The 14502-nt window shown below is 38.7% G+C and overlaps 1 protein-coding gene across 9 annotated transcripts in view; it reads left to right on the plus strand.

The window, feature by feature from the left end:
• The window catches only part of rbfox3a (RNA binding fox-1 homolog 3a), a 726874-nt gene that overhangs the window by 453126 nt on the left and 259246 nt on the right, over window positions 1-14502 (plus strand). For all 9 annotated transcript variants that reach the window (XM_049465004.1, XM_049465002.1, XM_022669041.2 and 6 more), the window contains exon 5: window positions 8024-8145. In XM_049465004.1, coding sequence (XP_049320961.1) covers window positions 8024-8145 — 122 coding nt within the window. The remainder of the gene's footprint in view (window positions 1-8023; window positions 8146-14502) is intronic.

Here is a 14502-nt window from a genome sequence, read left to right on the forward strand (position 1 = left end):
CGGGCAGGGCTGGGACAGCCATATGGAGGGGCTCGCGTGGCCGGAGTGTTTGGGTTGGACGGAGGTTCCTGACAGGACTGCCCTGTGGAGAGGAAGTTCCAGGCCTGCCTGTGTGTGGCCACAGCTCTGCCAGAAAGGAACTCGAGGTGGGGGTTGGAGTGGGAGTGGGAGTAAGGAGGAGGGGTGATGGTAGGGGCACATGCCCAGACCTCCATGTCTAAAGCCAAACACTGCAGCTCTCATAGCAGCACAGTTCCAGTTCTAGACTAAAAACAACATTGTGCGGCTTCAGAGTAATGGAAGACACCCGGCACATCGCTTGCTGTCAGTGCGGTTGTCAGGATTCAGCAGTGTCATCCTGTCCAATTCTTTAACCATTAGTGTAATGAGATGTCCCACAGCAGACTTGTTTGTTTTCTGTCCGTTTTATTTTCTATCATCCGTCGTCATGCTTAAGTGCGAGAAATGTATAATATTCGGATTAGTACCAGCATCACTGATGGTAATGGCTGGTGTGGACGTGGGAATGTTGCTCATTAGGGACCCTCACCAAATCTGTTCGCCTGTCTTCGTCTGTCCGTCTGTTTTTTTTTTCATTTCTCCAGTAATATGTGATAAGCAGCACTGGAGTGAGACCGTAACTCACAGAAACAGGCAATTTTAAAAGAGACAAAATTCAGCAGCCATCATTCATGAAAAAGTAAAAAATAAAAATAAAAAATAAAATAATCCTTTGTGAAATAATAATTTGTGATAAATATGCCTTATATTAATATCCCAATCTGTAGCTTAGAGCCAGTCTAGGGTGCCTAGGGAGTTGACTAAACATTTTTGGTCCCACTTTATAATAAGTGTCCCTAAGTACTATGTAGTTACACGGTAACAATCCCTGTAACTACCGTGTAACTACTGATGAAGTACACATTGTTACAGATAAACTACAGAGGTACAGGTTATGTAATTACACATGTGTATTAAGGTTAAATTTGACTTGTGTAAGTACCTCTGTAGTTAATCTGTAACAATGTGTACTTAATCAGTAGTTACACTGTAGTTACAGGGATTGTTACCGTGTAACTACATAGTACTTAGGGACACTTATTATAAAGTGGGACCATATTTTTAAATCATAAGTAATTTGACCAGTTCCCACAAAATCAGCCTTCAATTAAACATACTCACCTCACCAGTTTTAATGTTATGGCTAATATTGAGAGTTTATCAAAATTTGTCACAATGTAAAGAACAAGTTCCAAGTTCCTGATCATAATAATGGTACAAGGTTCTGTCTGACAGGAATAATACTCAGGAATGTATTGTTTGTACTGAAATATCACAATAAGTACACCATATAGTATGGTGATATGATATGGTCTGGTGTAAGAGGGTACAAATCTAGTATAATCTGGCACATGCCTCCTCCGATACATGTGAAGTCAGACTCTGCCTCTTTTTGAACTGCTGCTGATGCAGCATTGCAGAGTAGCATCACAGCGCGCTCGGAGGAAAGCGCAGTAACTCGGTTCTGATACATCAGCTCACAGACGCCTTGTGCTGAGCGACATCACCCTCTAGAGTGATGTGTAAAGAGAGCACCATCTACCCCCCTAGAGAGAGAGCAAGGACAAATGTGCTCTCTCGGGGCTCCAGTAGCTGATGGCAAGCTACATGAGCAGGATTCGAACCGGCAATCTCTTTAAAGATCATAAACTCATCAGCATTTTACACACATTTTAAAATCACACACATACAGTACTGTGTAAACCTTCAATCAAAAAGCCAAAAAAAACATAATGAAGGTACAAGGTTTTAGTCAGACAGCAACGTTATTTAGGAATGTAGAGTTATATTCTGAAGCATCGTGATATAAATACCACAGTTTGGTTCGTGTAGCCACAAGGAGAATATGTGGTAACTGGAATATGGGGCTGCTCCAATATTTGAGATCTTTGTTTATTCTTTATCGACTGAAAATATGTACAATACTGTATTATTTAGTTTTTTGAAATCATGGCAAATTAGAGAAATTTGTGTGTTGTGGGAGAGCTGTACAGCATGGTGTACAGCAATAATTTCAGCAAAAAAATTACCAGAATATAATAATTAAAAAAAAAAAAAAAACGTAGGAGCAATTTGATTGAAAAGTACATTGACATTTGTTATAAATATTATCGCTATTAATATTTCACTCGGCTGCTTAGACCCAGTCTAGAGTAGATTAAATGATTAAAACAGCTGCAACTCATAAGAACTTTGACCACTAATCACCATATGAAACACATACTGTATTATAATCCTCAGTGAACTGCAAGAAGGCATGAACTTTTTGGTGCAGTTTTATCAATAATGCCCCTTATAACATGCAAATAACTATCCCAGCAATCGTTTTAATCAAGCTCCATTTACATACTGCATCTTTGAGTTTTCAACAGTTTTTTTCTTCCAAATGTGGACACTTGCCAAGAAGATCTCACAGACCTGACTGTGTTCAGCCATGATGAAACCATAACCATAACCTCTGAGCTCACTTCCATTCTGATTTCTGATTTCTAATCAGTTGGCTACTGGAAGAGTAACAAGTGGAAGGGATGCAGCTGGTGTTTATTAAAGCAAGTACTGCACATTACCATTACCATGTTCAACTTGTTGATATAAAGTTGGTTTTAAATGGCTTTGAATGACTCTAGAAGCCTCTCATATTTAAGTTGTTCATATTTACCATACTTATTCTGCTTTTCCTCCTTTAGAACAGCTTTACTGACACTGGCCTTGAGGAGGAGATGCTGTACACAAACACAGTGCATTGCAGTAGACTACTGTTTGTCGAGAACATGGCAAGGCCAGGGGTAAACTAAATAAATATATATAACTGACAAGCAAGCTCCTAGACAGCTTATAGGACCATATAGGACCACTTCATATTGTAGTTCTGTAATTGCAGACTGTGGTCTTGTTGCCTGTTTCTCTTGATACTTTATTTGAATGCTCTTTTACCCTGTTCTTTAGTGGTCAGGACCTCACAAGACCAACACACACAACAAAAAAAATGATGAGTAAAATTTACTTCTAAGTTTCGCAACCTTCTGCATTCGCATTTACTTTTTTAAAGTAAATTTAATTTTAAATAAATTTAAGTAACTTCAATTCTGTTTCAAGACTTTTCAAGACAATTCTGTTCCAAGATGTTGCATAGAGTAAATAGATGAACTGAACTTCAGTCAATCCTTTCTTTTTCTAAACTTACTTAATTTATTTTTACTGAATCAATCCTTTCTTTTAGTAGCATTTAATTCATTTCTGCATACAATATTACCTAATTGCAATTACTTAATTCTACTCAAATCATTTATGATACATAATGATTTTTAAATATTTTTAGTTAAAACACATGGCATGTAATACATTATTTTTAGTATGCTAAAAACTTTTAGTATACTTAAAATTTTTAGCATACTAAAAAGAATGTATTACATGCCATCCGTGTGTTGAAACAGTGAGACTTGGTGTGCTTAAAAAATAAATAAGTAAAATATAATAAAAATAAGTAATTGTAATGTAATTGTAATGAAAAACGTAAAATCAACTTCCCCTTTAGCTGTAATAACTTGATGTTTTAAGTTATGTAAAGTTACGTTTTTATTACCCATTGTTTGACGTTTTTAAGGCAAACGGCTTGCTCAATTCTTTAAGTAAATTCAACTTATCCGGGCTAACAGTGAAGCACCCAAGGGAGTCGAGTGTGCAAATCATTAAGCCACCGTGCCGCCCAGTGTTTGTAATCCTTTCATTAGCTCTTCACCAGTTCCTACAGGATGCTGGTTGTTGGACTATTCATTCTTAGTACAGCAGTGACACTGCAGTGTTTAAAAACTCCAGCAGCACTACTGTGTCCACTGTGATCCATTAATACAAACAGCACAACACACACTACTGTCACAACACCACATCACCACCATGCCAGTGTGTCATTGCAGTGCTGAGAAGAATGACCCACCTCCCAAAAAAAAAATATATATATATAAAAATGCTGCCCTTTGGTGGTTGTGTTCATTTCTTACCATCGAGGCCTTGTATGAGTTTAAAAAATAAAATGACACAAGAAAAAGTACCGATTATTCACAATAATTAACACCAAATATATATTTTTTATTTTGTTCAAATGCTATTTCCAACATGAAACACGCATCCTGTAATCTGACTATATGACACATAAACAAAATAAATAAATAAAAAAATCACAGATCAAGTGCAACAGATCTTAAACTCGCATCACGTTAAAGAAAAGTCCTGAAAGTGCGCGCAGCTAAACTGCATTAAAGACGCTCGTCAGCTGCTGGTGGCTGCTGGGCTTCTGCTGCGGGTGCAGTCTGCTTTGTCTAATGTGCTTACACATAACAGGTTGTGCAGGTGGGCTTGATTTTACACATCTTACAAGAAATCTTCTTGTTTAGAGGCTGCTAAATTGTTGAAGTGTTGGCGCATTTTTGACTTGTTTGGCCCTGTGTGTGTCTGTGTGCAGTAGTCTCTACTGTACGTCTGTGTTTTTTTAATTCTTTTTTTTTCATTTGTTTTAAAAAGGCTTTCAGTCAGGGGTTGTCAGAGGGAAGCACCTGTGTGAGTGGGTGGAGAAGAGAAAGAAGGACACACAGAGAGAGAGAGAGAGAGAGAGAGAGAGAGAGAGAGAATAGAGAGAGAGAGTACGGAGTGCTAATGCTGGTGGATTTAGCCTGCTGATTGTTATTATGCTGTTATACTCTTTGTGTCTTAAATCGCAGTGTTACGGCCTCCTTATCAAACCCGGAATACTCCCCTCTCACACACTGTTTATGACAACTTTGACATTTTGCTGGGGTTTTTTTTAAAGCGCTTGTCAAATGTGTCAGAGTGAGGGGGGGAGAAAGCGCGGTTCGGCCAGCGGGTAGAGGAGAGAGAGAGAGAGAGAGAGAGAAAGAGAGAGAGTGAGAGAGTGAAGTAAGGAGAGTATAGAATAAGAGTGAGAGCAGAAAGAGTAAAGAAGTCTGCTGGAGAAGTCATATATATATATATATATATATATATATATATATATATATATATATATATATATATATATATATATATATATATGTATTTGTGTGTGTAGGTAGCAGAGCTGCATCGTGTGTACTACTACTCTCTGCTCACGGCAGTCTCATCTCACTGTCAATAACTCATCATAGTGAGGCGTAGTGAGCAGAATACCCTCACACTACAGGCATCCTCCAAAGCCATGCCTTCCAGCCATGCCACCCGACTCCGCTCCGCTCGCAGGCACGCAACCCAGCATGTTCTGATCATATTACATCACCTGCACGAGAGAAGGAACATCGCCTGGATCACGCTGCGCCGCTTTTGTCTCAGCCCAGAGTCCCCCGCGTGCGCCGTGCCCCCTAAAGGAAGAAAAAGGGGGCGGGGGAGTGAAGGGGGGGGGAGTCACAGAGCGAGCAATTTTATTGCTAATTAGGCTATATCGTTTTATAAAAATCAGCCACGTGGCACAGATATAACTGCGTTATAGCCGTTATCGATTCGCTGGAGCATGGCCTATCGGCATGCATATTCATGGGGTGATGTAAGCGCAGCGGAGAGCCGTGCCGTAGCTCCGCCGCCGAATGATCCCTGGACTTTACAGTCGTGCCCAGCGAGCCTGCAGCAGGCAGCCACCATAAACAATCATGCCAGGCCCATTAATAACTCTAAAACGCATGCGCCACCCCGGCCACAAAGAGCACAAGTGACATTTTAATGGGCCTTTTTACTTTTTGTTTTTCAATAATGAATGCATGGCTTGCCGTGGCGCGCCGCACAATATGCGCCTCGCCGTCGTTTTGAGGCACAATGCAGATTTTTGCTGTACTTGGCATTTATGGGGAATAATTTAATATACACTGCTTCCTTTATGTGTTCTCTTCAGGTCCTGTTTCAGACAGGGGAGATGCATGATGTGAGAGATGGAGGTGGGGTGGAACGAGAGAGAGAGAGAGAGGGAGTTTGTGTGAAAGAGAGAAAGAGAGAGAGAAAGAAGAAGAAGGTGAAGTATACCATGTGTATGTGTAGGGAATGGATGGTTCAGCAGTGTAGAAAAGAATAAGTACGGCACGTGTAATAGTAAGCTCCACATGAGACAGACAGTATGATGACATTTCTTTCCATACCACAGGCTGGAAAAGACCTGTGTGTGTGTGAGTGAGGTTTTGTGTGTGTGTGTGTGTGTGTGTGTGTGAGAGTGAGTGTATCTATGAAAATATATATGTGTAACATGCATAATTCAAAATGAATTTTATAGCAGTGGTCTCCAGCCCTCCTCCTGGAGAGCAGCTACCTTTCTACAAGTTTCATCTCCAACTCAAACCACACACACACACACCCCTAACACACGCCTTCAGCCGTTTGGGCAAATACAAAGCCTGTGAAATGGTAGCAAATGTATAGAATGTTCTATGAGCACTGAAAAACGCATAGAAAAAATGTTTAGAATATATATAATAGTGCATCTCAAAAAAAATAATATTATTGAAAAGTTAGTTTATTTCAGTAATTCAGTCCAAAATTAATAAATAAAACTTATATTATATAGTTGTATTACAAACACACACAGAGTGATCTATTTTAAGAGCAATGTCATTTGCTGGTGTTGGTCCACTGTGTTTTATCAAGTCTAAAGTCAGTGCAGTATTTTCCCGCAAAATCTTTTATGCGAATTTCATTTTAACAGCAGGACTTGGCACACTGCCCACACTGCCAAATGTTCCAATTGGTCTTATATAATATTCAAATTTTCTGAGACACTGATTTATGTTTTTTATTGACTGTAACCCATAATTATGAACAGTACAAGAATAGATCACTCTGTGTGTAATAGATCTATATTTTATATGAGTTTCACATTTTGAACTGAATTACTGAAATAAAGTTTTCAACTTTTTAATGATATTCTATTTTTTGAGATTATATATACACTAGTATATACATATAATATATCTGTTTTAGACTGCAGCTGCTCCTGATCCTGCTTTTAGGTTTAAGGTTAAGCTAAGCAGTTTATGCAGAACGAGCTAGTGCTAATGGACTACAGATAATCTATATTGTTAATCAGGAAATGTGATCATTGTGTAGAAGCACTACTGCTCTGCTTCTATTGGACATGTTTGTTGACTGTAACAGGGCAGTAATAAACAGTAATAAAATAAAACATTGTACACCTAGTACAGAGTGATTGATGCACACTGAAATCAACTGTGTGTAAAATTATATTAATAACCCATATTGAAAAATAACTATTTATATATTTACTTGTTATTTATAAATATACATTATTATATAGGCACAGGTAATGATACAAATTGTTTCATGATCCATTTAATTATTTTTTTAGGAATTTAAATATAAAAATGGTTCTGTGCATGATGAAGCACAGTCCCTGTTTGTGTTTAATAGTATTTAAAAAAAAATTCTTTAACATTAAATCTTAAAATAAAAAGATATTTTGGAGCAATAGTACTGATCCATTTATCATCAGATTTTGAGATAAAGTAAAGAACAGCCAGATTCACACTGTCAAAAAGTGAAAACTGCCAAAAATGGTGAGTCAAGGGTTTTTGCATGACAGCAACAATATGTTATCAACAAAATGTGAGTCTGGTAAAAAAAAAAAAAAGTAAAACAAAAAAAAACAAGCTTTTTCTGCAACATCTGAAAAAAGGTGCTTTATTTATTTATTAGATTTTGTAACAGTGGTTGTTTTTTTTACTTCTTTTTACCTCATGATTTTTTTTTTTCTGATGGTACAGGACTATGTGGGCAACTAAGAGGCTGGGCAACTCATCTGTTAAATTGGTGCAAATGTATTTATATAAAAATAAATAATAAAAAAAAAAATAATAAGAAACCATATCAAAATGATGAGTGCACCAAATTGGAAACCTCTGGAATATAATCAAGAGGAAGATGGATTAAAAAAATTGTTTAATTTTTTTTTTTTTTTTGTTCTCTTTGATCTTTTCAGAAACTAAACCAGGAAACGGCCTGTGCAAATCCGGAAGCATTGCTCTCTTTGGAAACGTAGTTTATAGTGGGCTGCTGAACGACCACTTCTGGCACTTTGGGGTTCCCCTCGTCACGAGACTGGTGAGTGTGATCAGAGGTTTTTTTTTCTTCTTCTTCTGAAACGTGGCTGCAGCTGAATCAGGCTTGGGCAAAATCTGATTGATTTTGATTGTTATTTTTTATCTATTTATCTATCTATCAATCCCAGTTATAGAAGGATTTTTTTATGAGTACAGGGTATTGAACAAGAAGACACCTTTTGAAGAAGTGCCTTTTTTTAGAATTAAATAAATGATATGTCATTTGTAAATGTATCTTCATGTACCATTCAGTAGTTGTATTGCAAGGGGTCTATTCTATACACAGGGTTACCGGTGGTTTTGGAGGCCATGTCCTCTGTTGTGTGTTTGCTGTGCTTGGCTGTGCCTGGTTTGATTTTTTTAGAAAGTTCTAGAAATGAGGATAATGTTGAGGGCCAAGGCCATGTTCACCTTCCACTCCTTCTTCACTACACTCTTCCCCACTATCTGTCCATCCCTCTCCATAAGTCCAAGCGTGGTCCAGATTTACAGTGATTTAATCATGCATTGGCATGTGAAGCTTGGGTAATGAAATTTTAATTGGACTGTAATCTTAGCACATGTCAGTGCCTCGTAATAAGTTTGTGTTTTATTATGAATTGATAAATATTGATGCTGTGTCTTCCTCCAGAAAATATGTCCGACGGGATTGGTATGCAGGAAGGAGGAGTTGTGAATTGCTCTTACTGTTGGGAGTGTAAAGAGACGGGTTGTTTTCAGAGCAGCTCATTTTTGAACATTCACAATTCACAAGAAAAAAACACTAGTTTCAAGGTGCTGATGCTTCTTCTTGGGATCATGAAGGGATATAAACACTAATCAAGCAGAATATTATGACCACCTGCTTCTTTTTACACGTGTTATCCATTGTTTTTAGCTGTACTTATACACATATGCAGTAGGAACAGTTGGTAGTTCTTAAATAAGATTATACAGGTCTTTTGTTTCTCTGTATAGTTTATTTATCCCCCTTTTACTCTTTTTTTTTAAAGTCACAACAAAGCACATTATTGTTTGGGTGGTGTATAGATCAGACGCAGCAGTGCTGCTTGAGTTTTTAAACACCCCTACTTATAGCTGATTCACCTTGTAGATAAAGTAAAGTCAGAGACAGAAGCTCTGAATCTGTTGCTGCACAGATTGTGCTGATCATCCTGAGGGGTTTAAAAACTCCAGCAGCATTGCTGCCTCTGAACACACTAATATCACACAACCACCACCATAACGGTGTCACTGTGGTGCTGAGAAGAATGACTCACCACCCAAATGATACTGTTCTGCTCTGTGGTGGTCCTGTGGGGTCCAGACTATTGAAATAAAGAATGAAATAAAGTACACACCTTCTCTTTTTCAATGCATTTTCTTTATTTTAATCACTATTTACATTGTAGATTCTCACTGAAGGCATCAAAACTATGAATGAACACATGTGGAGTTTTATGTACTTAACAATGCCTTCAGTGTAGATTCTCACTGAAGGCATCAAAACTATGAATGAACACATGTGGAGTTTTATGTACTTAACAAAAAAAGTGAAATAACTATTATATATATATATATATATATATATATATATATATATATATATATATATATATATATATATATATATATATTCTAGTTTCTTCAAAATAGCCACCCTTTGCTCTGATTAGTGCTTTGAATACTCTTGGCATCATTCTCTCAATGAGCTTCAAGAGGTGGTCATCTGAAATGAAAGGTTTTCCAACAGTCTTGAAGGAAGGAGTTCCCAGAGGTGTTTATTAGCACTTGTTGCCCCTTTGCCTTCTTCACTCTGTGCTCCAGCTCACCCCAAACCATCTGGATTGGATTCAGGTCCGGTGACTGTGGAGGCCAGGTCATTTTTTTGTTAAGTACATAAAACTCCACATGTGTTCATTCATAGTTTTAATGTATTCAGTAAGAATCTACAATGTAAATAGTCATGAAAATATAGAAAACGCATTAAATGAGAAGGTGTGTCCAAACTTTTGGCCTGTGCTGTATATAAGAGATAAGTTTCAGTAGATGGAGAACTATGCTAATATAAATGTTCTGCTAATATTGATTAAAGTTGCGTGAAACGCTCTATTACGGAAAGACATGCATGCGTGATTCGGCGGTCCCCATGAGCTCTGATTAAGACTTGCTTGGCAGGCTATTGAGATGTCAACTCAGAATTCTGTCAGTGCGCTGTCTTCATTCTGTTATTTTCAAAGGTGTCTCATGCTATGAAAATATGTCAGCCTGTCTACACAGCTTTTCAGTGTGACAGGAGTGGAGCAACATGAATGTCATACCTGAGCTGTTGACCTGCAGCGAAGGCTCCAATGACACGTTTAAAGAGGCGGCTCTGGCAGGACGCTTATTTATCAATAAGTATTCCAGCTGTGTGATTTTCACTGCCTGTGATGGACTGGCACCCTGTCCCGAGGGTGGTTCTGCATCACACTGCGTTACAGATTTATCCAGGTTTATCTATCTATCTATCTACAGCTCTGGAAAAAAATAAGAGACCACTTAGAAATAATGAGTTACTTTGATTTTACCAAATCAAAAACCTCTGGAATATATCAAGAGGAAGATGGATGATCACAAGCATTGTCACGTCTGGTGCTGTTAGCTCCTCTGTCCCTTCCACACCCAGCTCTAACGGAGGTTCTCAGGTCAACAACTACATTACCCAGAATGCACCACCCGCTGACATCACGCGCTCACCTGATCACGTGACACCTCACCTGCTTCCTCCAGGAAGTCCTGAATACTGATTACTGGCACTATAAAAGAACACTCCACACAAACACCCACGCCGCGTATTGTAGGTTCTCCTCTTTACAAAGCGTTTCTATATCTCTTGTCTCAGTTTATCTCGTGTATGACCTTGCCTTTGTTTTCTCGACGCCGATTATTGCCTTTGCCTCTGATATTGGATTGTTTGTGTATTACCTGGACTGTGTTTTCACTACTGCCTCTTGGATTACCTCTGACATTGGATCTCTCGTGTATGAACTCTGGACTGTCTCTCGTTTATGGTATGGTTTTGTCTACATTGCTCTGGTTTCTGGTGATTACCCATTTTCTGTATCAACCACGTCTTACATCTGTTTATTTTTATAATAAACATATTGTTTTATCAGTATCTGCACGTGTCTGCAATTCTGTGCTCACCATGACAAGCATAAAGTTATCCAAAAGCAGTGTGTAAAACTGGTGGAGGAGAACATATCAAGATGCATGAAAACTGTGATTAAAAACCAGGGTTATTCCACCAAATAATGATTTCTAAACTCTTAAAACTTTACGAATATGAACTTGTTTCCTTTGCATTATTTGAGATCTGAAAGCTCTGTATCTACAGTATTTTTGTTATTTCAGCCATTTCTCATTTTCTGCAAATAAATACTTTAAATTGCAATATTTTTATTTGGGAATCTGGGAGAAATGTTGTCCGTAGTTTATAGAATAAAACAACAATATTCATTTTACTCAAAAATAAACCTATAAATAGCAAAATCAGAGAAACTAATTCAGAAACTCAAGTGGTGTCTTAATTTTTTCTCCAGAGCTGTATATATTTCTAAAATCAGTTAGCTATGACACAACTGATTTGGTAGTTGTGCACATATTTACTTCTAGATGCTTTATGGCAATTACAATCAATATATATCTGCTTGTATTTACGTCTCATGTTATCCATTTTGACTTTGTCTTAGGTTAGCATTGCTGTTGATATCTGTTGATAACATATTATATTTAATTATATTATGCACATTTAGAGTATTTTGCACATACAAACACTATGAAGATTTAATACAAATTGTCGCATATAAATATAAGAGCAAATAAACTATATAATTCTACTGCTTTTGCTACTGTTGATGTTTCCTAGTTGCAAACCTGACCTGAGTGGACATTCCATTGAGTTAAATTGGAATATAGCAGTATTGGTTTAGAGCACGTAAATACTGAGCAAACCTTTCTTTCAGCCTGTTTCAGCTGTATGCTAGTGGTTTGCCCAGCTATGGCAACACCTTCCACGTGCAAAGCAATTATAGCAGTATAGTGAGCTGTGGTGAGCGGTAGTGACTTTTTTTTTTTTTTTTTTTTTTTTCGTGAGCTCCCATGAAATTATAAACGCTGTCCTTTAATTCCAGAGGCTCTAAGCATGTGCTTTATCTGACAAATGAAGCAAATGAATTGTTGCCTCTGCAATATGCTGTTAGAGGGAGAGAGAGAGAGAGAGAGAGAGAGAGTAAATAAAAAAAAATAAGGCTGATTATTTGCATTTTTGGAAATCGAGCGCTTCCACAGCATGGCAGCTGCTGCTTGGTTTGGATTGGAGCAGGTTGTTGGAAAGTGCTTTCACTAATTCTGACTTGTGGCCCAGTAATCCAATCCCCATCCCAAGACCACACTACATCCACTAAACTGCGTCTTAACCATATTAAATCCCTCTAATGTGTTCAAAACATTGAGCACCGGCAGCAAATGGAGAAAAATGGAGGGCGCTTGTTTTTCAAAGTTGGTCTCCCTCGATTTTCCGCGGTGGGTTAATGAATAAATGAATTGGAGCGGTAATTGGAAAGGAAAGGAGTGCCCTGCGAGTGGAGGAGAGAGGCATGCGGCTCCATTGAGTTTATGGAGGCAGAAATGATGACGCTGGCTAAAGCGCTAATGAAGAAGGCAGGGCGGACTGAGGCGGACTGGCTGACAGGACTAAGAGTTACAGTGCGCAGCGATCGGCGTGCGTGCGAGCGAGCGCGCGTGTGTGTGTGTGTGTGTGTGTGCGTGTGCATGTGTACGTGTGTTTGAGAGAGAGAGAAAGGGAAAGAGAGTGGGATGAGTCCTCATTACGAGGTGTTTTAGGTACTTGGCTTGCATGTGGAATGGCGTGACGGGTCTCCACTTCATCGCTGGTGAAAAAACTGAGAAGGGCAGGTGAGGAGCTATTGTCCAATCACTGTCGCCGGCCTCTCATGGATGTCTGCATAATGCTGAACACTGTCAACGGGCTGTCACAGCCCAATTTCAGCTTTTCAGCAGAATATGTGTAATTGATAGCACTCCGGGGGTGCTTAGGTCTTGGCACCGCACAAGACGAGCATAACCCCGGCGTGACAGAGGCTTTTAATACCTGGCATGCTGCTGCGGTGATGAACATTTACGCTGCGTCTCGTGTGTGTGTGGATATATTATAGCTAACTTCTGGGTTTTCACTGAAAGAGGTGAAGTAAAAAAAATAAGAGTAAAAAAAAAAAAAAAAAAAAAAAACAACAGCAGGGGGCAAAAACCTGCTCACTTGTTTTTGCTCCTTCAAGATATTCCTGGGCTTGCACTATTTCCAAGACCTGCTGCGCTTGCGGCCAATATGGCCTCCCAGATGTGTTCACCTGCCGTTGCTGGCCGCCAGCTCCTAATTAAGACAGCCTGGCCTGGACACTGGCTCAGCCCGGACCTGCCTGGCCAAAGCCTGGCCCATCTGCCCTGCTTAAAGAAGAAAAATACTACCGGCGCGCTCGGCCCAGCTCTGCTCTCCTTGACACCTGGGCTAGGGTGAGAGAGTGAGATAGAGAGTGAGAGAGAGAGAGAGAGAGAGAGAGAGAGAGAGAGAGAGAGAAAGAAAAAGAGAGAGAGAGGAAGAGGGGGTATTTCTCCTGCAGACTGGTTGAGTTTTGGGATTTTTAGGGAGAGTTTTGGGGCTGTTCCAGTCTTTACCACCTGTCTTGACCCTTCATTTGTGTCTGTTATACTGATTCATAGTTTCTTCTTCATTTAAATCAGGGGTTAACATGCTTTATAACCTGTATACGGGCTATAGGTGTAGGTGATAGAAATCCCTTATTCTCTGCAGTAAAATAACTTATTTACATTCTGTAAATTTGAGGGATTTTAAATATTCTACAGGACACTTGGAGAAGAGCTGCCTGTTTTCTCTCTACTTCATTTAATAATTCCAGATCAGCAACAGGAATTAATGCAATAATGAAACGACAGGTTTGGAGGTCATGAACTGGTTTATTTGTGTTCAGGATTTTTATTGATTTAAAAATGAAGATCAGGAAAGAGCCAATTTTCAGATTTTATTTGTTATATTTTGAGATTTTGCAGATTTTCTTGATTACAATTACGATTTTCAGTTGCGTTCTTTATTAATCATGTTCACATAATCACGTTTTTTTTTTTTTTTTTCATGTGTAATTCTTGAATAGAAATCCTCAAGTTTTAATGGTGTAATATCAGGCAGAAAATTGACAAAATTCTGTCTGGCCTGTTAAGGGCTTAAATGACATTAATGTGTCATGCTGTAAATGTAGGCCAGTGTTGTTTGACTGGGAAAAATGTCCGCTGATAGAGTTTT

The sequence above is a fragment of the Astyanax mexicanus genome, chromosome 15 (assembly GCF_023375975.1).
Source record: "Astyanax mexicanus isolate ESR-SI-001 chromosome 15, AstMex3_surface, whole genome shotgun sequence".
Classification (NCBI taxonomy): Eukaryota; Metazoa; Chordata; class Actinopteri; order Characiformes; family Acestrorhamphidae; genus Astyanax; species Astyanax mexicanus.